We start from the raw sequence: 23526 nt of genomic DNA, 5'->3' as shown, positions 1-23526 counted from the left end.
AAAAAAAAAAAGAAAAACCTCAACAATGGGATTGACCGTTGAACTCTCCGGAGCTAGATTAAATTCTCCGGCTCTTCCACCCGGAGGCGCCGGCCAAATCATGGCCCAGCCAAAAAAACCGTTTGTGGTGAAGAACCAATTTTTGGCTCTGCGAGTCTTCTGTCCGGTAGACCCTCATTGGGAAACTTTAACTGCAGAGGGTCTGCTCTGTCAACCACTAGTACATCGACACTCCACGGATCCACCTTTTGATGGTATCCACAATCAGCTGACAGCATCATATGGTATCATGGTTACATCTGATGTGTCATTGGACTCATAAATCCCCTTTTTCGTCCGGCCCGGTGGGTATCGGCACAATAGTGATAGCTTACTAGCGGGAAACCTTGACGCCGTATCCCCTGTGGTACCCTGGTCGAGGTCCCCACTGACGTACGAGGCTATCCCGAGCCTTCTCCATTGGTGATCATGTTCTGTCCTTGGTTGTTCTTCCGAGCTATGCTCGCCTTAGTGCTGGTGATCTCTACTAACTGCATATGGCCATATGTGCCGCTAGCTCAGCTGCAAATAGGTACCGATATGTTAGACTAACGTATCACCTTTTTTCGGGCTCTGCAGACTCTTCCTATGTGAAAAAGCACTTGCCTGAAGGGTGTCAAACGTTGGCCAAGGGACTGATAACCTGAAACTCGCTTAACTAGGTTCGACTAGTCCTACGTTCTGGAAGTCAGTTCCCGGAGTATTTTATTGACTTTGCGTGTCAATGATGAAACAGGGTCTCGCGTCACTTACGGGACTTGGATGTCTTCTCGGCTTTCACAGCTGCACGTCTTACGGAATCAGTGTGTGCGAGTAAAAGTGCTGGGAAAGGCCCATGTCGATCGCTCGATCATCTCCTCCGCCAACGAGCTTAGCGAGGACCTGGGCCGATCTACGACTGTATTTATATAAGCATCCATTTAGTCATGCCATGCAACGGAGAATTTTCCGGCGCTAAAGTGGACGCTTTCGCTGATTCTCCTTAGCGATCGGCGTGATATAAATGGAAAGACACATCTACCAGACCCAAAATGGTTAATCCGATCAGTCCGTCCGCACTCGATGAAACACGATGATTGCTAGAAATAGATATCGCGACCGCCAATGAAGCCTAGCCTTCATATGACTAGTATAACGTAGATAATCGATCCTCAGACCTTGATAAGTTAGTCTCGGAAGTACGGCATTAGAGCAACGAACCACCTCCCCTGTCAATTATTGCCCCTTTATGCCCAGTTCATCTAGGACCCACAGGAAACTCCCATGGCGATTGTACGCCATCGCCGAGGCACGTTTCAATCTTCTCATCTATAGCAGGGGTAGTAAGATCGGCACAGAAGTGATGCGATATCGCTGCAGGAACCATCGACGCAAATGGAGCAGGGAAACATTGGCGAGATCCAGTTAGCGCCCGAAGGATCAGTCGAAGATTTTAGATTTCAATAGTATCCTGCGCCACTTGTGCTATGTTGTTTCCCTGGTTGAAGTGGGCCTTCTTCTGAACAGTTTGGCTCGCTAAAGAAAATATGGGCAATGATACGAAAACGAGTCGGTGGAGGGCAACCCATGGACTCTAGACGCGCTAGGACAGTATCTTTGAAACAACAATCTAGGAATCAAAGAGTCACGGGGGAGACCAATTAGAGGTGCGCCCTAGGGAGCTGAAGAGGGAACGACCTAACGGTAAGGGTGGGAGACATATCATATTCTGCCTGAGGCATTACAGCCTTGGACATCCAATCCTATAGATCAATATGTAAGGGGGTAAAGATTCGATCCATGAAGCCTTTAGAGATGTGGATATCTGCCAATGCTGAAAATGCCCCATGTCATGTTGCATTCTTGTTCAAGGCTGCCTTCCTGCAGGATGAACTAGTTACGGCACGAGAAGATGTTGACACTGCGAATCCGCCAGAGTAACATTGAGGCACACAAAGGCAGACATCTCTCTTTGGACTTCAGTTTGTATATTTAGCCTTCAGTCTGTTATCTAAACTACCTAGATGAATGCGTAGCCGTCGCTCTGTTTCGTGTCACAATAGCGATCATGTTGGGTGTGTTGAATATAATCCCCGTTCTCCTGGCATCCCAGTTGCTCGGCTCAGCAACATTGGCACAGGGACGCTCTGTGACAAGCCGGTGTATGTGTCACACAAGCATTTCTGTTGTAAAAAGTAGTGAAAAAATCCACTAATGGTCATGAATTTACAGCTGTTTCAAACGAAGACCTGACCGAATTCCAGCTGTTTGCGCAGTACTCTGCTGCCGCCTACTGCGACCACAATAACGACGACGGTATCCTCGGCAGCATCCAATGCATTGAAGGGGTTTGCCCCGAAGTCGAAGCTGCTGGTGCCGAGACCATAGCAGAGCTCAATAAAGACGACATCCGCGGCTTTGTTGCTGTAGACGACGTCCATCGACTTCTCGTCGTATCGTTTCGTGGCAGCAACTCTGTGCGGAACTGGATCAAGAACTTCCAGTTCTGGACGGTAGATGAGCCAGGACCAAAGGGACTCTGGGACAAGCTGTTCGGGTCAGACAAGCCCCAGCAAGGAAACGATATCTGCTCTTGTTCGATACACTCTGGGGTTTATAGGTCCTGGGAGCTGCTGAAAGACGACGTTATGGCCGCACTCACCCAGGCTAGGGAGAAGCACGGTGATTATCATGTGGTCGTTACTGGGCACTCTCTGGGTGGAGCCATTGCCACGGTTGCTGGTGCTTACCTTCGCACAAAGGATATACCCTGTGATATCTATACATATGGTTCTCCACGTGTTGGGGATGCGCGGTTTGCCGAGTTCGTCTCAACACAACCAGGGATAACAGCCCGGATAACTCATGGATATGATCCGGTGCCTTCCCTACCTCCGATGAGTCTGTTTGGGATATACGATCTTGGTTATAGACATACCTGGCCTGAGTACTGGGTTCCTGGCTCCTCCGCGAATGGCACCGATAGCATCCAGGTATGTAGTGGGATGGAGAATCTATCATGCGATGGCGCACGCGAAACCGGAATCAGCTTTGACGTTGAAGATCATCGACAGTACTTCGGACAAATCTCGGCATGCGGTCCCAAGTTCACGTACCGTGACACGGAGGACACCTGGAGCGCGAAGGATATGGAGCGTCTCAGAACACTGGCGGCCAACGACAATCTCTTCGCAGCCCATTCCAGCTAGACCGGAACCTGCGATTAATCGTACAGCTGCTATACCCACCAGAGTTTGAATTCTCCAGCAGGACTGCATATCTTGGTCATAACGACCTTTTACATTCTGATACTCGCGCTCCTCCAATCTCTGTGTCATTCAACTCTAAGGCACTTGGTTGAAGGGAAGGCCCTCTATACTGATTTAATGTATAATAGTCCATCCATCTGGCATTAATAATCTTTACGCTTTCCACAGCAATGTTATCATAGCTGTATATCTTCTATTACATTGATGAAAAATATATGTATACCTTTCTAGATATTGGAATAGGGGGGTATAGTGATGGTCGGCGCTCAACCTTCGCAACATATCTCCCAGGGACACGAACCTTCCAGCTATGCTGGCGCCAAATGATTCATCTGGTTGATTCCTGTCGACGGCATTCAGGTCAACATAATCTCTCCAGGCTATATGCACGCTACGAACCAAGCCCTTACGGCTGCGTCGGTATTCTAACCTTCTCTGATGCGGGCGTATTGCAACAGGTATGAACCTGAGTATTGTAGCCATTAGCCGGATCCGTTTGTGATCTTTTGTGAGGTTTCTGGCTGCGGTCGAGCTGGCAGTCCCGAAGACCCGACGAAGGTGGCACTGTATCCAGTAAGTGATGGATCGTCGTACGTAACTGGTTAAGATCTGGCTGTGACCGGAGGTATGTAGGTCTCCTCGGAATGCCTCAACTCCAGGCTCCAGGTCAATGACGAATAGACCCAAGGCGGCACGGGTTATATGTTGGTCACCAAGATACCACGTGTTATATATTTCTAGACTACGAACATGCGCACAGATATCAAAGCCTTGAATTCGACGGGATATATATTTCATGCACACAACTAGCAAAGACAATGCCATCCATAGCATCCATCACGGCGCGAACTGTAGCCACCCTGTTCCCTGCCTCAATTACTGTACAGGTAATCTTCACTTGTACACCTGCAGGCGGAGAGCGATGGAACCGCAATCCCAATGAGCGGCTCACCCCGAGATTCCAACGATATGGAGTGTTGCCATTAGTTGTACGTCCTGTACAGATCCATGCCAGGGCACAGGGCCGTGCAATATCGTATTACCAGACAATGTTATTATGGAGGAAAATATTCTTGCAAGAAGATTCATTGGTATAGGCTGCCCGGTGAGCCAGAGGGAATCCTTCCACTGTGGATTTGAAAGTTGCGATAGTCCTCGGATGACGGTACTCGAGCAGATTCAATATTAGTCATATGCAGAAACAACATCGTTGCAACAAGCCAAGCAAAGGAGAAACAGGAAAACTAATATTATCACTTGACTAACCTGACCTGTCCAGATACCCAGTCCTAGTTTCCGATGTAGTAGAAGTAGTGTTTTGCCCTCGATGCCAAGAAGCTCGGATGTGCGCTGTTTTTCCTGAGCATGACGATTACAATGTCGGCCCATGGCCCCTGCTAGGTGCATGGTAATCTTTACTTCTCCGTGGTTGAGCATTGATTTGGAAGCGTCGAGGGATGTCGGCCTGCGTAGTTCCCGAACTCAGTCGCTCGAGATGCCTAGCTAGCATCGAAGGCTAGCGAGATGTTCGAGGAGATGAATATTCCTGGTAAATCTTTGGTGAGAAGCTTTTGCTGTGGCATATTGTCTATGACTGCAGAGGGTAATCTGGCAGTGAATGGAAAAGGAGCGGGAAGATGCAGATTCACTTGTAAGCGTGTCTTTGTTGTTCTTGGTCTTGTTGTAGTCCAGCCAGGCCAACACCCAATCTCTTCTTTCCCCCTCTTCTGTTCTTTTTGTCTTTGCCTCTCTCTTCCTCTCTTCCTCTCTTCCTGACTCCCAGGTTGTGTACTATCGAATATCCCCATACGCTGACACCTCAGGTTTCTCTGTCGTATCCCTAAAAGCTAGACCTTCTCATTTGAAGCAGCTTACGTTTCTCAATCATCTCAAGTGAGCCACCATGGGTCGCTGGGGTTGGCGTAAGTCCTGTCACCACCACTGTCACCTTTCCCTGGAGCTACAGCTTGACTAACCTCTCTTCTTTGCTAGGTCTTTTTGAAAGCGACCAGGACCTGGACGCCGCCTGCGGCCTGGCAGAAGGCCTGGGGTTTGAAATGGACGACTGGGAGCACACAATGAGCTCAATGGTGCACCAGACCGACATGCTAGCTGGCGCGGCGGCACGTGAGTACTACAAGACCGAAGAGTACAAACAGGAGCTAGAGAACGAGATCGTGCCCTACATCCGCGCAAAGCTCGATACCGATAACCTTGGCGACAGGCTCTTTGCTGCTGCTCGTACACAGGAGAACAATCAAACGGTTCCTTGTACTAAATACAGGACGATCATCTTGGGCGCGCTAATGATGCGGGCCGGCGCAAGGATCAGGGCTGACGACTTGCAGCATCTGCGAGACCTGGTCCCACAGATTCAATGCAACTCGCAGTTTGTCTTGCCTCTCTTCGATGAGGGCTTTCGTAGTCCCGGGAGGGCTCAGTTTCTCGCTGCTCTGGACCACTACCAGGCGGGCGTGCCACGCAACTATCAGGAGCCGAGGTAAGGGTTCCCTCTTTGGGTGTCGCTTTAAGATATGGAGTTCTGCGCTAATGACATTGTTGCAGCTGTTTTCACTGTGGACAGGTTAGGGGTGATATCGGCCATGCCTTGGTTCAGTGTGCAAGATGCCGTGTTGCCTACTATTGCGACAAAGTAAGACTCTACAGGTTTCACCCCAAGAGCTGTTTGAAATCAATTACTGATCCTGGGTAGGAGTGCCAGCGCCACCATTGGCAGGAGCACAAGCCCAGCTGCGTTAACCCTGAGGAGCGCAGGATGGCTAACGTCTAGAGGGAATCTTTCTTCATGGTAGGTTCTCTGGCATACAGGTAGACATCAGCCTTCTAGTGATGGCCTCGGTGCTGGTGATATGTCCCGTAGGCAGTTTCGTTCATCTCTGGAGCTCTCTGTATGTTCCCTCCTGGGGATACGTGGCTATCTAGCGTTTCATTTTACTGTGCCACATTGCCTCCGGCGTTTCATAGTCCCTTTATTTGATGGTATTCGGTTTCTAGTGTCAAACCCACCGATTCCAACATGACATTCTATGATCATGTCATCTGTTTTTATCATGGAATAACAATCTAGTCTATTCACAATGCGTATTGAAGCCTCCTAGCAGTCACAGAAGGAGCAAAATGAATCACTCAACTTCCATTTCCCACATCTCCCAAAGAAGTTGTGGAGCTAGCAACCCGACAACACTACCAGTTTGATTAGATCCGCCCAGCCACCCACCCGTGCTGCAAGCAATCCGTATTCTGTATTCTCCTTGCTAGTCGGCCAACGTGGAAACCACGTTCTCAGTAGTGAAGTTACATTCACCCTGTTCTGGGCTGTGAGTCTTCCACAGCCCAACCTTGACATTGCGATTTCGGCTGTTCCTGCAGCACATCATCTTGAAACAAATTATATTAGAACCGATGATTCCCTTCCTTTCCGCCGTCTCAGATCACACAGTTCAACTCACAACTGCTATGCAACCATCCAGTGCTCTACCGGAGAAACCAGGCAAGATTGTAGATCCTGTATCTGCTCTTAGTCTTCATCTTATGTAATGAGAACATCTTGTTGAGGTTGATATGAGAGTAGAGGAGGGAGTGTCGAGAGAAGGGTACCGTAACGACATGGATACAATGTAGCGAGAGCAGAATCCATGGAGTGTATTTACCAAGTAACAACCTTTGGAGCGTGCTGTTGCCGCTCCCCCCGCAACCCAGTGGCGGCCTGGTCCTGGGAAACCTGTTAGAAGCTCTCAGAGCAAGTAAGGAAAGTCTCCAGCATCTATTGATGCAAGAATGGGCGCGGGAGCATGGCGAAGTCTTTCGTGTGCGCCTCGGTCCGGTGACGGAGTATTTTCTCAATTCGGACCGCGCTGTCAAGGTGCCGTATCGCGTTTATGTCACGGCGTGGGAAAGGTAATGCTGATCGCTCGCAGGAGATTATGGATCGATCATCGGCGATATCATCAGAGCGCCCGCGGTGGATTGTCGGCAACGAACTCATCTGCAACTGGCTCAACGTCCTCTTGCTTCACGGAAGTGATCCGCGTTGGAAGGTAAGACCAAATTTCAGATCTGGCCTGTCCACCGAAGCTAAGCTTGTGTTATAGAACCAGAGACGCGTGATCAATTCCTATTTGACAAGCGTTCCGCGAGCGGATGCTGGGGTACCGTAAGCTAATTGCTGATTATCTATATGCGTCCTGAACACCTACTCAGGTTGATTGTAGGATCCTTCAATATGAGACAGCAAGGTTTCTTTATGATATTGCGAATAACCCAGAAGCCGGTCAGGATGGTGTTCGGATACTATGGTTGATTGCTCGCTATACGCATAGTGCTTTCGCAACACAGACCTTTGGCATGGACGTACGTGCTCTCTTCACTTCTTCCTTCACTTCTTCTCTCGGCCGGCCTACTGACAATTCGTCGGATAGATACCTAACGCTGATGATCCTGTTATTGAATATATACATGGTAAGTACTCTCACTTTCTCGTACATAACGGATCTGACCTTCAAATGTAGAGACAGGTCTGGCCCAGATACTGGGTAGGTTGTAGATCTATCGCAACGGATGACAACGGTTAATTTTCGGTGCCCTAGGTACCATCCCCGGAATGCACATGGTTGATATTTTCACGTGGCTGAATTATCTACCTCTCTGTCTCAAGCCATGGGAGCGAGATGCCAGGAAACGATTCAAGCGAGACTTGGAATGGTGCATGGCGCGACTGGAGGTACGAATTCAACAGGTTCAAAATACAATTCGGCGTATATCATCTGACTGCTTCTCTGCGAGTAGAGTATAAAAGATCCCGCATTTGCAGGGCAGTATATGGCAGACGCCTTTCTCCCTTCCGTCATCCAAGCCTCCGACCGTGGGGGCTTCACCACGGAGGAAGAAGCAGCCTATCTGTCACTTCAGCTTATCATTGGCGCTGCGGACACGGTAGGCTATAAAGCTATTTCTCGGTTACTGGAACTAAATATCTCCTGATGTATCACCCACTCGTAGAGCCAGATCTCGACTTGGTCGTTCCTCGAAGCGATGCTACAATAACCGGACGTCCAGCAGAAGGCACGAGCTGAGATTGGTATGGTGAAAAGGCTGCCTCCCCAACATATCTGCTAATTTCTTTTCTCCAGGGGCGGTGGTGGGCGATCGCCTACCCGATTTTGCTGACCAAGAGCACATTCCGTACATTCGATGCATCGTGAAAGAGCTCTGGCGGTGGCGGCCCCCTGTGTCCCTTGGCCATCCACACGTCACCACGAAGGCAATAATCTATAAGGGGCAACAGATCCCTAAAGATGCCCGGCTGCATCTCAACGCATGGTGAGATAGACCCTTCTTGGAAAATTAAACATTTTCTAACAGAGTATCTTTCCAGGGCCATCTCACACGATCCGAAAAGGCACGAAAACCCAGATCGTTTCTGGGCTGAAAGATACGCTGATGACCATACAACAGTATGTAGCACTCATTCGGAACAAGGTCGTCCATGGCTGACTGGACTTTCCAGACAATGCAGAGTATCAACTCGTCGGACGTGACCAAGCGCGATCACTTTGCATTCGGTGCGGGCCGTCGTATTTGTACATCAACCACCGCCCATTGGCGAGCCTACTCGGCTGACACATACTAGGCCCCGGCTATCACGTCGCTGAACGATCACTCGCCATTGCGATGATGAGGATCCTCTGGGCCTTCGAGGTTAAGTGGGCCGAGGGGACAAAACACCCTGTCGATCAATTGACGTACACGCGCCGCTCCGAGATGCCTGGAAATCCATCGTCCAGACTGCCCGTCGCACTGCGAGTCTTGAACCAGAAAAAGGCAAAGATTATCAATAACACGTTCCAGGCGCTGCAGCAAGAGCGATTACCTATAGTCTGTGCCACCCTGCATGAAGCACTCTCCGGGACGCCTTGACCTTGCTAATGTGGTTTAGGCCAGTCTGTCCTGAAGGCGACTCCTCTCACGCTATAAGTTGCAAGCCGCTAAATTATGACAATGGTACTGTCCCGCTAGTCGCAGTTATTCAGCGCATATTTCAGCATCGGTGAAGGCAACCGTCAATCTCTGCTATTGCGAACCCTGATCTTTACACCGGCTTGTGTATTCTTCGTGTGTGCTTAAGGTCTATTTCCATCTATATCAGAATTAGGACCTTATAGTTCTGAGGGGAGCCAGTGAAGGAAAAAAAAAGGCTGGTTAATACTTGCATGTCGATTAACTTGGGCCGGAATCAACTTGAATCAATCGCGTTCAACTCGACTCCTTCGTAGGCATAACGAGCTCGGTAAATGGGGGAGCAGTGTTCGGCTTTCACTAGATGTCCAACGGTTTGATGTTGCGATCGTGTTCTCACTCTTGATCTATAAATTGCTATTAGGCAGGATACCAACTCCTAAGTGAGAGCCTCTTTTCATTGTTGTTGTCCCAGTTGAGAGTGGGGCTCGATCCTGTCCATTAGTAAGGGATAATTGTCCAATCAGCGGAGACCTTCGCCCCTTTTTTACAGCCGGACTAAATCGGGGTTCCAATTTGGCCTTAGGCATCAGTGCTGTTGTTCCATCCTCGTCCCGGAATAAGCTCATTCATTCCCAATATATCGCAGCTTGATTCACCTGCTTTACCTAATTTTGAGCTAGAGAAGACTGACCTGGATCAAATGGACTGTTTTTTGAGAGCTGTAACGAGAAACATTCGGCGAACGCGACTGTCTTCCAGAGACCGCTCTACCGTTGCGCACATTATCCCTACGGAAACCCCGATCGAGGAAGAGACCTTACCTCATTGCAAACCATCGCATTATCATCCAGTGGAAATCGGGGACGTATATCACACTAGATATCAAGTTGCGGGAAAGCTTGGGTATGGAACATATTCAACGAGCTGGCTCTGCCGGGATCTCCAGTGCGCCCCTCCCAGTCCAATCAATCCTAGAGGGGCTATTACGAGTTATGAATCAAGAGCCAATAACTACACGGTATTGAAGGTATCGACCTCTTTGCCAGACCATCCCACTGCGACAGATCGGGAGTTAAGGGTCTGTGAACACCTGGCAAAAGTTGATTCTTCACATCCAAGTCAGTTACTGGTCCGCGAGCTGTATGATTCATTCAATGTCCAAGATCCTTAGGGCACACATAGGTGCCTTGTGTTGCAACCGATGGATATGACACTTTTTGAAATGATGGGGATGAATCCAAGGCCATTTGGTCTCCCTCTGCTGAAAATGACTGTCCGGCGACTTCTATTGGCCCTTGATTTCTTGCACGCGGAGGCTGAGGTTATTCATATTGGTAGGGGCTTGCGCTCTTTGACCGTTGAATTTGGAACTAAGATTCACTAGATCTCAAGACCGACAATTTGATGCTCAGCCTAGAGGATACCTCCGTGCTGGTGGACTTTGTAACAGCGGAATCCGAAAACCCAAGCCCTGGGAAGTTGATTGGCCAGTCACATATCATTTACAGCAGTCGAAAGTTTCGCAGGCCCACCGAAGCCAAGCACTACAGTCTCCCAATCCTATGTGACTTTGGTGAGGCCAGAATTGGCAAAACGCAGGAGTCAGGGCCTTTCGTCCAGCCACACATATACCGAGTACCGGAGGTTATTTTCGAAATGCCTTGGGGAAGCGCTATCGATATCTGGAATCTTGCAGGCCTTGTGAGTCAGGCTACCAGTGTTTCGTGTTGCTGCCCTGGCTTACTGATGATCGATTAGATTTGGGATCTGTTCGAAGGGCAGCATCTGTTTGGAGATATATTCGATGCCAGAGGTGGACATGACCCGTTCAGGTATCTCGCACTTATGGTAGCCTTGATTGGGCCGCCGCCACCCGAATTTGTGAGGCGTAGCGAGACGATGGGGCAGTGCTTTGATTCGAGCGGTTGTTCCCATTCCATACCATTTCCTCTTGGCTCTGAAACTGACATAGTTTCAGGTGGCTGGATCGCTCACCATGAAGCCCCTGTACCCTCCGTTTCATTGGAGGCCCTGGAAAAGCGGCTCGGCGGCGAGGAGAAAGAGTTATTTTTAGCATTCGTTAGGCCAAACAGCTTCTTAAATATCCGTTCTTGCTCTAGCAGCCGCTTGTCCCAGATGGGGACATCTCGCATCAATTATATACTGCGAACAGGCGACAAGAAGTTCATTCAGGGCCTCAGACATTATCGACGTGACTTATTCCTACCTCATAAGGCAGAATATGGTGCCAACAGTCAAAATTGATTATTTAAACACGGTCGTGTCAGGCATCTTCCCGGTACAGTACTCCTGCTCTACCAAGCTATACCTCTCATTATATTCCGTGCTCTATTTTACTCGTCTCCTCGCTCTCGGCCCCTCTTTGCCTAGTCGTCAGCCTCCATTTCTATCTCTCTCGATGACCTTTCGAGTCAGTCCTGTCCCTTGGCTGCGTGCAATGGTCAAAAATAGGGTCAAGTTCGGGCGATAACCCCCGAACTGCTACTCGTTCAACTCCCTACAAGACTAATCCTCACGAGCGAATGTAGAGAATCTGCGAACCTGAAGAGGCCAGATCTACTCCGCCGCCTTTTTCCCCTCCTTCGGGTCAACCCACTCACCAAACAGAATCTCATCCCGCAACCAACTAATTAGCAAACACGTCGTCCCCGGTCCAAGCAGGAGAGAGGTCCCAAACGCAGCGGGGAGGAACCACGACCACCGGAACACTCCGCCGCGCGACTGGATGGTAGACCAGGCTCCTTGCAGCTCGAGGGCAACTACCACCAACACCACCAGATAGGCGATCAACTCATCCCACAACAGGAATCCCTTGACCCCATCTCCAGGAGTGGTGGCGGGGGACAGGGCCAACGGGGGCACGAAGACGGCGGACGGGTGCAGCTCTGCGCGATAGGCCGGGGTAAAGATAGACGGGAACAAAATAGTAGAGAGCGAGACGCCCAAGACGGACCAGTGAAGGGCGACGCTGATGACGAGGGCGGGGATGTTGGCGGCGCGAATGGCATGGATGTGCGCTCTAGGACCTGTCGTCGTGACCGCAGGAGAAAAGATGGATCGGAGGATGTAGAGCATGGGGAGGACGAGCAAAGGGTACATGTTCCAGGCGCCGATGGCGGATTGATGCGCGGTGCTGGCGGGGTTGGAGGAGAAGACTCCCATCAGAGCTGCAGGGATGAGATACCCAAGGATGATGGCGGGTAAGAGCAGCTGTTTGACCAGCGCCGGCGAGGAGACTATGGAAGCACGCTGCAGTAGATCGAAGGAGCCACCGCGGAGACTTTGGACTTGGGGACGGTGGGTGCTGATGTGATGTAGCTGAGCGCCCAGATCCAGCCGGTCACGCCTAGGGAGCAGACTTGGAAAAGGGTGAGCCAGAGGGTTGGCCTTCAGCGGCTTGCATTAGATTCTTGCTCGGTGGTTCATGTGGTTGATTATAGCATTGTAGGGCTGGCTTACCGCACAAGACTGGGTTTGCTGCCGCGCTGGGCATTTGTGTAGGCGATCACAAGGCAGGGGAGCAGCTGTCCCAAGAAATACAGAGCCACCGCGGTGGAGGAAGGGTGGGAGCCGTCCACGATCTCATACCAAAAGACCACCAGAGTGGAGATGATGTGGTCAATGGGAATGCGAATTCCCGTGAAGGTCCGCTGGAGAAGCACCTGGGTGCCCGGGAGTTGGCCATTGGGGTCATCCAGCACTTTGGTCAGGAGTTCGGTCGACCCGTCGAGGGCAGTTCGGCCCCAGGTGCCCAGAACGCCCACCACTCCGAGGGCAATCAAGATAGACTTGGCAGGCAAAAGCGTTGACATGGTGGACTTGGAGATCAGAGAATGACGATGGTGAAGTTCGTCAGTCAACCTGGGAGATGCGGCGGCATATTAAAAGAAGCCCAAGCTCGGTGTTTGCGAAATTGTGGACTTGTGGTGAGACCTTGACAGGGATGGGGGAAAAAAGAGAAAAACGAGAAAAAAGACAGAGAGAGGCAAATAGAATCCTTCGTGAACGACACCCCTGCATGACCCTTGCAAAATCCAACAAGTGAGGCAGCCAGCACAGCATCTGCTCGAGACTAGCAGCGGGTTCGCCTTGTTTAAGTAAAGGCGGGAAACACGTACCCCACCATGACAACACTAATACCGACACAAAACATTCTTTAACAGTGTCAGCACCATAGGCAGACAGGCGCAAATAATGGCACAGTCAAATTCCACCACGCCCAACTACGTCATCAGGAGCAAGACGTTTAAGAGGAACACAAAAGCATTGGATGTCGATGGAAATGACCCATACTGAGCGGCCGGGACAGGAGGCCTTACAGGATTCATCGTTTATATCCAGCTTACCAACCAACCACGATCCTGCGTATCATGCTTCGCCACACAGCCGCTACAGACAGAGAGGGTCAGCAAGCAGTCCACTGGAAGGAGCGTGGGGTCGAAATTCTCCACTTACGATGCACCCAGGAGGAAAACAAAAAACAGTTGTCGCTTTCGTTTGGGGCTCAGATTGAGTTCCCAGACTAGCGGTTGCGGGCGAGAATCACAATATTGAGCGCCATATTGACCACGCCGTAGGAGATCCAGAAGGGCCTGTAGACGATGTGAGAATGCGGTACCCAGGACTTCCACTCCCCAACGACAGGGTGCGAGTCGAAGATCAGCCTGCAGGCCGTCACAATAAACCACCCAACCACAATGGCGCTGAGAGCCCATGTGGCGATTCTGGGTGCCCGGTTGATAACAAAGATGCGATGGTAGAAAAGAAAAACGGAGGGTTTATCCAAGGCTAGGCCAGCGGCAGCCAAGACACCGGCGCCGATAAATGTCTATCCCTGAATGTCAGCACAGATTACAGGTGGATTACAGGTGGCCACGAAGAAGGGAGGGACAGATTTCTAACTTGAACAAATGGCTGTGCTTTAGCCAGATATGAGCAGAATTGAATCATATGGTTACCTCAAATGGCCGATGGTGACCAACGACGGGTGGTAGTAGATCGGTGGAGGCTGCTTCAAATCCCTGTACTTGAACCCCTTGAACATGTATAACAACAACGGGAAGAGTCAGCACACCTGGAGGACGGTCAGTCCTCAAGGCCAGTTATATATTTAATGGCTTGTTTCCCCCATAGCGGCTTGGGAGCAGACTGGAGGTGGGATCGAGTCTTGGACCAGGCCGAAGGGCCCGTGTTGCTAGCTCAATTACTGATTTTCAGCACCTCTCTGCAGGGCTATACACTACCCTCCCAGTACCACATCGTCCAATTTGACTAATTGAGTGGTGGTGCGCAGGGGTATGCCTTTCATCCTATAAGAGAGCAGGAAGATGTAGTCCATCATGCCTGTCAGCACCGCTCTTGAATTTGAGCGTCGCCGACGGGATCTCCCACTCAATGCGCCCTAACCACTCAGTCCTTGCCTACGCTATGTCTCTAATTCCTGTCCACGAACTGTCTTATTTGTTTCTCCGGCTCTGCTCCTCAGCCAGGACCAATACCTGGTCACGTGACATTGTTGATTTTTCGCGATGGTTCATCGTGGTCATGTGATATCACGTGTAAGAGGGCAGAGCACCTTGGTCTACAATATACAACAATAGAATCTGCTTGAGACATAATCTGAGCTGAAGGGATCATCGCTAATCAAGATTTTCAAGTCTAATTGCTCTCTTGCCCTAGGAAATGGCTGCCTAAATGTAATGTGGTGTCTGACGATGTTACTCTATATATATATCTCGGATGCCATGCATTCGGCAATCGTTTGTCACCCACAATAAAAACTCAATTGCAAACAACTTGAACTACGGCATCCGGAGTATCCTGAGTTCCTAACCCGGCTCGACACAGTGACATTTCTCAATCTTGAGTCCACTCATTAAGAAATATCAGTATTGTGATGTTAGGAACTCACAAATGTGTATATGTGTAAAGCTAACAACATTCAGCAATTCGATTGGAACTACTAGTATCCATGCACTTACTATTCATTATGGCATTCCTCGGCGATATGGTGTTTCAACCTTCCCGGTTTCATGATGAAAAATGAAGTTTCCTCTTCTCCACTTAGCCCTTTAATTTCCCACATTGCGGCGCTACTGTAAGCTCACCGCGGAGCTCATTTATTATAGAGTTTGGCAGGAACCAACCCAAGTTCCTGGGTAAGCTTAATGTAGACCAAGTACTCCGTAGAATTTGCACGGTTCAGCCAGAATTGTGCGTGGATCGATGCCAGGATCACAGAAGAAAGCGGCAAGTGGGGAACAGTTGAGAACAGCGTGAAGAAATCCCAAGATCGAATCTTTTTAGAGGGTCCAGCTGTTGAATACTCCGTAGTTAGCTTCATATGATCTGGAGTCTGAGTATAAAGTCTATCTAGGCTTTCCCCACGTGGTAAAAACGATCTCCGTTGCATGCTTTCGGGGATCTTGGCGTGGTTATACCTTTGCTTGTAGTGGAATATATAGTTGTGCTGTGTTTTCCCTGCCTTTCTCTGAACCTTCAGCTTTTCGGCAAACCGGGGGCGCTGGATGAGGCTCGGCAAGTAGGCCGTCTCTCTTGCAGCAAGCTAACCTAGTGTCCCAAACACTGCAGAACTCAATAGCTTTCCAGATTCTGTAGGGCTGGACATGAGGGTGGCTTGTGTTTCCATGGTACCTCGTTGAACGTTCACCCAGGTCCGGCATTCATCGTGGGGCGTCAGCGGGACAAGACACCGAGCCGAGGCCTGCAGAACTTTCTAGGAGTATATAGAGACCGGAATTAAAATCCGGCGTGCACCATTACCCTATTATATCTAAGCGAACTGGCTACGAAACTCTATTCGAGAGTGCATACGAAAAAGGGCAATCACTTCCCGCGGAGGCCCACTGAAGCTCACGATACTTTTGCGTCTCCTATGTAAGAAATTCTCCAAGAAGGTTTAATCATTTTGGATACTGTCGTTCCTACCCGAGCAAAAACAGCACTGTATGAATGGAGCTGGGTGTTGAGCGATGTTGGGTTACTGTTGAATCTTCCCCAGCAAAAGCTTACTTGCAGTTCTTCAACCCGCGGCCCCCGAGAAACCCGTTGAAACAAACCATTCCTTGACAACTGAAGCGAAAGGAGTTTTATCATCGAGTCGAGAATGTCTGCAGCAAGAAACCAAGTTAGGCGCCCCGGTGATCCCCCTATAATTGCCGCCACATACAGATTCTTGGAATCTCAAGAACCGACTCGCTCTTTGCGATATCATCTGGCCTTGGAGTGTGTCAAAGTGAACGCACTCCCCAGACTTAAGCAGCCAGACTGTAGTGCAAAAACTTGGATCTCGTCTTAACTGACGAACCCAGAGTACTTATGGCATGTAATAGTACTTCAATGTATGGTTCGACAACTGCAACCTGTTCCAGGGACATAACACCTCATCAGACCACCCCTACGTGGCCATGTAAGAAATAACCTAGGTTGAACACGTCCACTCGGGGACCATGGAAGGGTTTCAAGCTCGGGGTTCAAGTACGGTGGCTTCCCATAGGATCACACATTGATGTCGGTACTCGGTACTTGCCTGCATTGATTGCTCTACATGACATGTTCTCCGCATGAGCCATGTTCTGATTTAATTAATCACCCTTTGAGACAGGTACCGGGAGAATGGGAGATTACTCAGTGGGGTTTAGTCAAGATCCTGGCCAGTATCATGATTGTGGACCATCCGAGGCAGTGAGCCTGAGTTGGACTTTCCTCTTTTTACTTAGATTGGAAAACGTTTCGGCTAGTGGACGTCGCATGAATTTTTAGGGCCCGCTTGGTACCTGAAGATTTAAGCGATTTCGGCTATTGGCAAAGCTGCCCCGTCTGAGTGGAGATGTGGGGATTCCCATTACTCAAAACCTCGGAGGACATGCGGAATACATGCGGGCCAGACCTAAATCCCTATTTTTGATTTGCAATGCCTCAGCAGCACTAAAATAGACCCAAACGAAGGATGTGGACTACTTAGTAGGCGACGGCAGATTCAGGGCAACAGTATGATCATATACCGGGTATTATTACTGTCTCCTGAACTCTCAAAGTTAACATGTAGGGGATATGTCAGGTTTTTTTTCTTTTTTCTTTTTTTTTCTAGAAATCAGAGATCGTCATGGCCGCTGTAATGTTAACTCTATAGTGCAGAAGACTTCGGTAGTTGAAAACCATGAATGGCGCGAAGGGTCACTTCGCTTCCAAGCATGGTAAGGCTAGATCTGCCCGGGGAAGCCTTCGTTCCCCACCGGAAGCATTCCTTCTGGCTCGATCTGTGCCGTGCGCAAGCTAAAGAATGTTGCGATCCCTAGTAGTTTCATGGCTCGTGAAAGCTCAACCGCATTGTAGATCCCACCCTATTTCTGTCGTTCTCCCGGCGTCCTTATTTCCCTCCTAGTCGCCATGTAAAACGTAGTTTTCTCTTTCTTCTTGTCACTGGATAGCGAAACGCGATTTAGTCCTCATCTGGGGTGTCTTACGGTTGTTCTCTTCGCCCCATTTCCCTCATTTTCACGACTTCAACTGCGCAGACGCACTCTCTTTCCGTACTGCCGCACTATTGTCACTTCAGCACTGCCTCGGCAGTCCACAATTTCATCATCACTTGACTAGACAATGAGCTGACCTCTCCCTGATTTAACATGTCAAGCCTTGTCATCGGGACTGCGCCGGAGGGTCTGGACTTGTCCGAGAATAGAATCGCTCAGAATGATGCCACTGTTGGTGTTGTCATGGGAATTGCCACAATTTTTGTGGGTTTGCGATTCTGGGCCCGAACGACAAATAAGAGTGCCGATTTAGCATATGATGACTGGTTTGTCTTGGTAGCATTGGTGTGTATCCTGGATTCTTCATGGTGGCGGGTGGAACTTTCGACTGAACGTTTTGCATAGGCGTTCGCATATGGGACGGGTGTATGTTGTATTTTAGGTATTTTCATCGCCAGCTGCGGATTCCAAATCCTGAACGGCGTTTCAACTAACAAGGAGTGTTCTCAGGAGGTGCATATGGAATAGGAAAACACATATGGGTGGTGGATCAAAACGATGTCCTGATGAGCATGAAAGTATATGCCCCGTGCTCTCGCTCATAATATGGTCCTGGGAAACTAATGGGAATTTACAGATCATCTTCGCTTATGTTATTCTTTATGCCACGACAGTGCCCATGGTCAAATTGTCCGTGCTTCTTCTCTACCGCCGGATTTTCCGCCTCACCTGGACGTTGTATTTCTGTGCATTTCTCTCCATCGGATATACCATCTCAGTTGCTACCACCATCTCGCTGGCTTGCGTCCCCTCATCTTTCTTCTGGACTCAATGGGTATATCCTTTGAGTGGAGGCCACTGTCGGATCAACCTCTACCAATTCTATTTGTGGAACGGTGTGGCCAACCTGTTCACCGATGTCATCATTCTATGTCTGCCCATGCCGATCGTCTGGGGCCTGCAGATGCCCAAGGCGCAGAAATGGGCCATTAGCGGTATCTTCCTGCTCGGTGGATTGTAAGCCACATACCTCACCATCAGCATCTAAACAAGAGCCTAACAAACCTATTCTTGCAGCGTCTGCGTGGCCACGATTGTCCGCATCTCCGCCATCACGAAAATGAAAGATTCCGTCGACATCACCTGGGTAATCGGCGACGCCATGATCTGGTCCAACGTCGAGCCCTGCATCGGTATTGTCAGCGCCTGCCTACCGACTCTGCGGCCGCTCCTGCGCCAAATCCCCCAGCTGAGAGTCTGGGGGCTTTTCGGCAGCAGTGGACTCTCGGGCAATTACAAGATGACCGGCGACGGCACTTCCGGCACGGGGCAGCAGGATACCGGCAACCGATCGGCATATCGCTCCTCGACTGGTAAGAAGCAGCGATTCTGGCCAGAAGATGACGAAGTCTACCTGACTACCGACGTAGGACGTGCTGCCAGAGAGGAAGGCATCATCCCGTCCAACGGCTCGGCTGCCTCCAGCCAGGAACCCATCGCTATGCAGATCAGGGTGAAGCATAACTTTGATTGGAGGGAGGACCACCCATGACCTACTGAGAAGTGTCTGGCCTTCAACCGTGCGCTGTACTTTTTCGGGTGATAGAGCCGACTAGTCATGTTTGCTCTATCATATGTCTTACGACTGTATACCCATCTATTAGTATTCAACCTTTCCTTTGTTTTTCTTATTTACACTCAATGATGTACATACCGCCCCCGAAAAATACGTCTTGTCAGAACGGTGAGATACGTATCTACTAGATAGTGCATATTTGTCAGATTATGTATCGTCAGATACCCCTTATTCATTCCCCTGGATACATTCAAATTACTAAGTATTTACTCGCTAACAACACCGGTAACCAATCCCCGCACACTGAAGTTGCCCTTATCCGGGTATGGAGTACCGAAATCACGAGCAAAGTCAATATTGCTCTTCGGTGTCTCATACAGCTCGATATCAAAGCGACGGACGACCGTAGCGATGACCAGGAAGAGCTCTGCATAGGCCAAGCTGTGTAACAGTTAGCAAACGTAGACATTGTAGAAGGGCATTGCTCATCTTACTTCAAGCCCACGCACATCCGGCTTCCCTTTGAAAAGTTCACCAGATAGCGGTCCAATCGCTGGCCCTTGGCAGCGGCCCGGATCCATCGTTCTGGGTCAAACGCGTGGGGATCAGGGAAGATTTCAGGATCCATCAGGGTGAAGTAATTGCTTTCACTGACGGAGGTCTAGATTGTTGTCAGTATCGGGGTTGATCCTCACAGTTTCCCCAGCTGAACGGGGCCGAACTCACTCCAGGCGGGATCGTGTAGCCTTTATATACCAGTGCTTCGGTCGGCGCCACCCTTGCGGATCGATTCGCGATACCGGTGGAAAGACGCAACGACTCGTTGATTACTCCGGACTAAACCGGCATTAGAAATGCAATATTATTGAACATGAGACGGGGCCCAAGACATACCATGTATGGCAGTTTCTCCAAGTCATTCCAGGTCGGCTGAGAATCCGGCGTCGGCATCACTTGTTTCAGCTCCTCGCGCAGCTTGTTCCGGATATCCTCCCTAGAGAACAGATGCCACGCCCCAAGACCAAGCGTTCTCGCCGTCGTCTCGGTCCCGCCAATCACCAAAGCAAAGCCCTCGTTCATGAGCCTATGCGCCGATCGCATATGCTGTGGCATGGATGGCGCGGCAAGCATGTCGATCAAAGTCCCGCTCTGAGTCTTCGAATCTGCCTTGTCCAGCGCCGCAGCGGCCCGGTCATAGAGTTCCTTCTTCTGGCTTGCAATCGCAAACGCAGGGGGATTCAACAGCTGCAAAAGAGGAAGAGGCATGACATTCATAAGCTTCTGCAAGATGGGAAAGAAGTAAAGCAGATGCGCCAGCTGGAAGAGGCCATTGATGCCATCACGGACTCTGGCATTGAAGCCCTCCTTGTCGAGGTTATTGGGATTGAAGCCGTACGCATACTGGTGGATGACATCGGAGGTGAGCGCCGCGAACGCCGCGTCCAGACTGATCACCGTGTGCGCACGACAAGCCTCCTGGAAATGGCCCACGAGCTTGCTCAAACTGTCGCGGATCAAGTGCTCTTGGTTCTCAATCGCGCGCTTGGAGAAGAACTTCGCCACGGGTGCGCGCCGCTGGTGATGCGTCTCCTGGTCGATCGCCGCAAAGCCCGACCCTTCCAGGTCAAACTGCGCGACTAGGACGGGGTCCTTCTCGCGTCTGCGAGCGCTGGAGGCGTAGATTTCGTCGTAGTACTCCGAGTCCTTGATGTGGACTTCACGGGGGTTTATGCGGATAATGGGGCCTGTTCTCGTTCAGTTTCGGCTCTATCACATAGGTAGAGGATGGAATAAGCCTACCATAGACCTCATGCAGTCGTTCGAGCTCCCAGATAAACAGGCCGCCTCTGATAATGTTGTGGTAGAATTCGTATCCATGCGTGATCGCAGCCAACTTGGGGCCGGGGATGTGGCTCAATGGGTGAAAATACAGGCGATAGATGCTCCGACACACCAAATAGGCAACCAAACCTATCCCTAATATCACCAACACGGCCATGATGACGGTTGCATTACTCGCAGACAACGATGAAGGAAGGAACAATAACAGTCATACTGAGTCAGTTATCGTTATTTTTCTAGCCGGGGGGTCCCTGTCAGTCGCAGGGATGGCACAGCGTAATTCAACTGCCCCTATTGGCTTTTCGAGTGAGGGTACAAGTGTCACCATTGCTCATGCATCCCACTAAGCACTAGCTTTGAGACCGTTGAAGTGTCCGTCGGCTGCCCCCGCTGCCCGGACGATATTTGACCCCGTTAGCCGTTGGTCCCATCTTTTGCCGATGGCTATTGGCTGTACCGCCTGCCATGGGTAATAAGATAAGGACGCCGTTGTCGTAGGATAGACGGCTAGTCTTACGAAGGTAATATGGCCGCCTCGATTCTCCGCATTATGAGATTTCTGTCTGATTACTGAGCAGAGTCACACAGCCGGCCGGTTGCATTGGAGACATGAAATATAGCACTAGTCGAAAGAAAGTACTAGTCTAGTTTTTGACCGTGTTGTATGCACTCCTAGGACTCTACCTGGTTCTTCCTCACGCGAGACTTGGAAATTGTTCGGAAGAAATTGGAAACACAAAATCATACCACTTTGACTTCTCCGTAAGCCGAGGCCTGGGGAACTATTAATCTAACAGAGTAGACGCTAGGAACGGTTTACGGGATTTGCCTACACCTAAAATTAGAGGGCTCGCGCTGGACGGGATCTGCTGTTCATTTTCCCTTTACGACAGGCGGTGAATCTATTACTGGGAGCATAACAATTTCCCATTTCCTCCATTTCCTCGCGTCGGAATACAAGCTGAAGACGGGTTAGTGTCGTGTTAGCTCCTCTTGACCATCTTGGCTTAGGGCTAACCGCCAGCCGTGTGGCATGTGACCCAATATCAAAAGGGGCTAGTTAGCCTAAACAATCAAGAGGCTCAAAATGCATGTAATTCTACCCTTGAACTAAAACTACAAAAACCGGATGAGGTAGGGTACTTAACTGCCGGCATCGTCGGAGTCTTGGGGCTTCCTCCCCGGACATGCAAACAATGCTCGGAGTGCCGATCACCGAAAAAGATGCCCTAATCACAGTTCCGAGAACGGAAATACATCAACATACGGAGTACGGAATACAGAGTAGTGAAACTGCCATCGTTTCTCACGTCCTGTCTCTATTTGACCCTATTTATGGACCCGCAATTAGCTGGAATATTTTTGAGGCGCTCTCTTTCCAAGCCCCACCATTCCCGGATCCCGGATATCAGAGGTGGCCGGCCCTAGCATAAAACCTAATGCTATAGTCAAGAGGTTTGTATAATCTCGTACAGAAACAAATTCTTCAATAAGGTATCAGTGACACTCTATGTAAACCATATGTCTGAAAATACAGTCTATGTACATGCAAATACGCATAGCGGACAGGTGGATGGGTCTGCTAGCCTAGGAGGCTGCTGTTGTGAATTTTGTATATTTATTTTGTATGTGTCGCAAGGCCAATCGCGGACCGTATTTTCCTTCTTGAAAATTCAATACTATAAATTCTACGCTACAGCAAGAGCATTGATCATGCCAAGTTGGCCTACGGCGGTATTGCACATTCTTGTCTTTGGTCTTTTTGACAGCTTTGTATGTCATCCCAGTCGTTAACGTAGGACCTCAAGAATCCGGCATTTTTTTTGAGCAACATAACCCACCTGCCACCAACTCCGCATCAGATGCATGGCGTATGTGTGTCGAAGGGTAGTGAACTATACAGCCCCGTAGTGCCAACACGTTATTGCTGCATTGCTAGACAGGCTGTAGCTAATCACATGCGTCAGTGTCATATTTGTCCAACAACACTCTACGAATTGACAGTTATTTCTTCTGGGTTGATATCAGTCTGGGTACGCGATAAGTAGCGAAAGCCACAGAAGATGACTTGACCCAGAGAAATCAGCTGCTTCTCGTTTTGACCTGCGGTCTCGATAAAACCCTTTCGATGCTATCTCATTCTCTTCCAGCGTAATTCCCATCGCTTGAGTCACTGGCAAGGGTTTGATAACGGCAAACAAATGCTGTCATCTGTCCGATTGGCAACGATTCAGTATGCATACGTGTACTCCACTCAGTCTCAGCAGAACCAGCCATGTCCACACAGCTACCGACACGATAAGACCATGAACACAACGATCATGAC

General features: G+C 49.8%; 7 protein-coding genes across 7 annotated transcripts; 6 read left to right on the top strand and 1 right to left on the bottom strand.

Annotated features, from left to right (window-relative positions):
- Window positions 1–2086: 2086 nt before the first annotated feature.
- ANOM_004283 (lipase family protein) lies at window positions 2087–3227 on the top strand (the record flags this gene model as incomplete). Its single annotated transcript, XM_015549540.1, has 2 exons — window positions 2087–2180; window positions 2251–3227. The coding sequence occupies 2 exons, from the start codon at window positions 2087–2089 to the stop codon at window positions 3225–3227; spliced, it is 1071 nt and encodes a 356-aa protein (XP_015408363.1).
- Window positions 3228–5190: 1963 nt separating this feature from the next.
- Window positions 5191–5791, top strand: ANOM_004282 (uncharacterized protein; the record flags this gene model as incomplete). The annotated part of the gene is made up of 2 exons (XM_015549539.1): window positions 5191–5209; window positions 5280–5791. 2 exons carry the CDS (start codon window positions 5191–5193, stop codon window positions 5789–5791), a joined length of 531 nt encoding a protein of 176 aa, XP_015408364.1.
- A 30-nt stretch (window positions 5792–5821) lies between these two features.
- On the top strand, window positions 5822–6196 carry ANOM_004281 (uncharacterized protein; the record flags this gene model as incomplete). The annotated part of the gene is made up of 3 exons (XM_015549538.1): window positions 5822–5940; window positions 6001–6096; window positions 6169–6196. Coding segments are annotated over 3 exons (243 nt in total), but the record flags the coding sequence as incomplete, so codon positions are not given.
- Window positions 6197–7186: 990 nt separating this feature from the next.
- On the top strand, window positions 7187–9281 carry ANOM_004280 (uncharacterized protein; the record flags this gene model as incomplete). The annotated part of the gene is made up of 12 exons (XM_015549537.1): window positions 7187–7345; window positions 7400–7461; window positions 7520–7766; window positions 7817–7847; window positions 7895–8028; window positions 8094–8240; window positions 8364–8385; window positions 8438–8627; window positions 8683–8761; window positions 8815–8887; window positions 8938–9186; window positions 9244–9281. 12 exons carry the CDS (start codon window positions 7187–7189, stop codon window positions 9279–9281), a joined length of 1431 nt encoding a protein of 476 aa, XP_015408362.1.
- A 1252-nt stretch (window positions 9282–10533) lies between these two features.
- ANOM_004279 (protein kinase domain protein) lies at window positions 10534–11531 on the top strand (the record flags this gene model as incomplete). The annotated part of the gene is made up of 4 exons (XM_015549536.1): window positions 10534–10600; window positions 10651–10967; window positions 11025–11190; window positions 11245–11531. The coding sequence occupies 4 exons, from the start codon at window positions 10534–10536 to the stop codon at window positions 11529–11531; spliced, it is 837 nt and encodes a 278-aa protein (XP_015408346.1).
- A 6404-nt stretch (window positions 11532–17935) lies between these two features.
- Window positions 17936–19334, top strand: ANOM_004278 (integral membrane protein PTH11-like protein; the record flags this gene model as incomplete). The annotated part of the gene is made up of 5 exons (XM_015549535.1): window positions 17936–18127; window positions 18188–18224; window positions 18293–18360; window positions 18420–18799; window positions 18860–19334. 5 exons carry the CDS (start codon window positions 17936–17938, stop codon window positions 19332–19334), a joined length of 1152 nt encoding a protein of 383 aa, XP_015408345.1.
- A 290-nt stretch (window positions 19335–19624) lies between these two features.
- ANOM_004277 (cytochrome P450) lies at window positions 19625–21357 on the bottom strand (the record flags this gene model as incomplete). Its single annotated transcript, XM_015549534.1, has 5 exons — window positions 19625–19799; window positions 19853–20019; window positions 20085–20195; window positions 20253–21103; window positions 21159–21357. The coding sequence occupies 5 exons, from the start codon at window positions 21355–21357 to the stop codon at window positions 19625–19627; spliced, it is 1503 nt and encodes a 500-aa protein (XP_015408350.1).
- Window positions 21358–23526: the final 2169 nt, after the last annotated feature.

The sequence above is a fragment of the Aspergillus nomiae genome (genome assembly GCF_001204775.2).
Source record: "Aspergillus nomiae NRRL 13137 chromosome Unknown contig00081, whole genome shotgun sequence".
Classification (NCBI taxonomy): Eukaryota; Fungi; Ascomycota; class Eurotiomycetes; order Eurotiales; family Aspergillaceae; genus Aspergillus; species Aspergillus nomiae.
The sequence above is the reverse complement of the archived record's forward strand: the minus strand, read 5'-3'. Positions and strand labels throughout refer to the sequence as shown.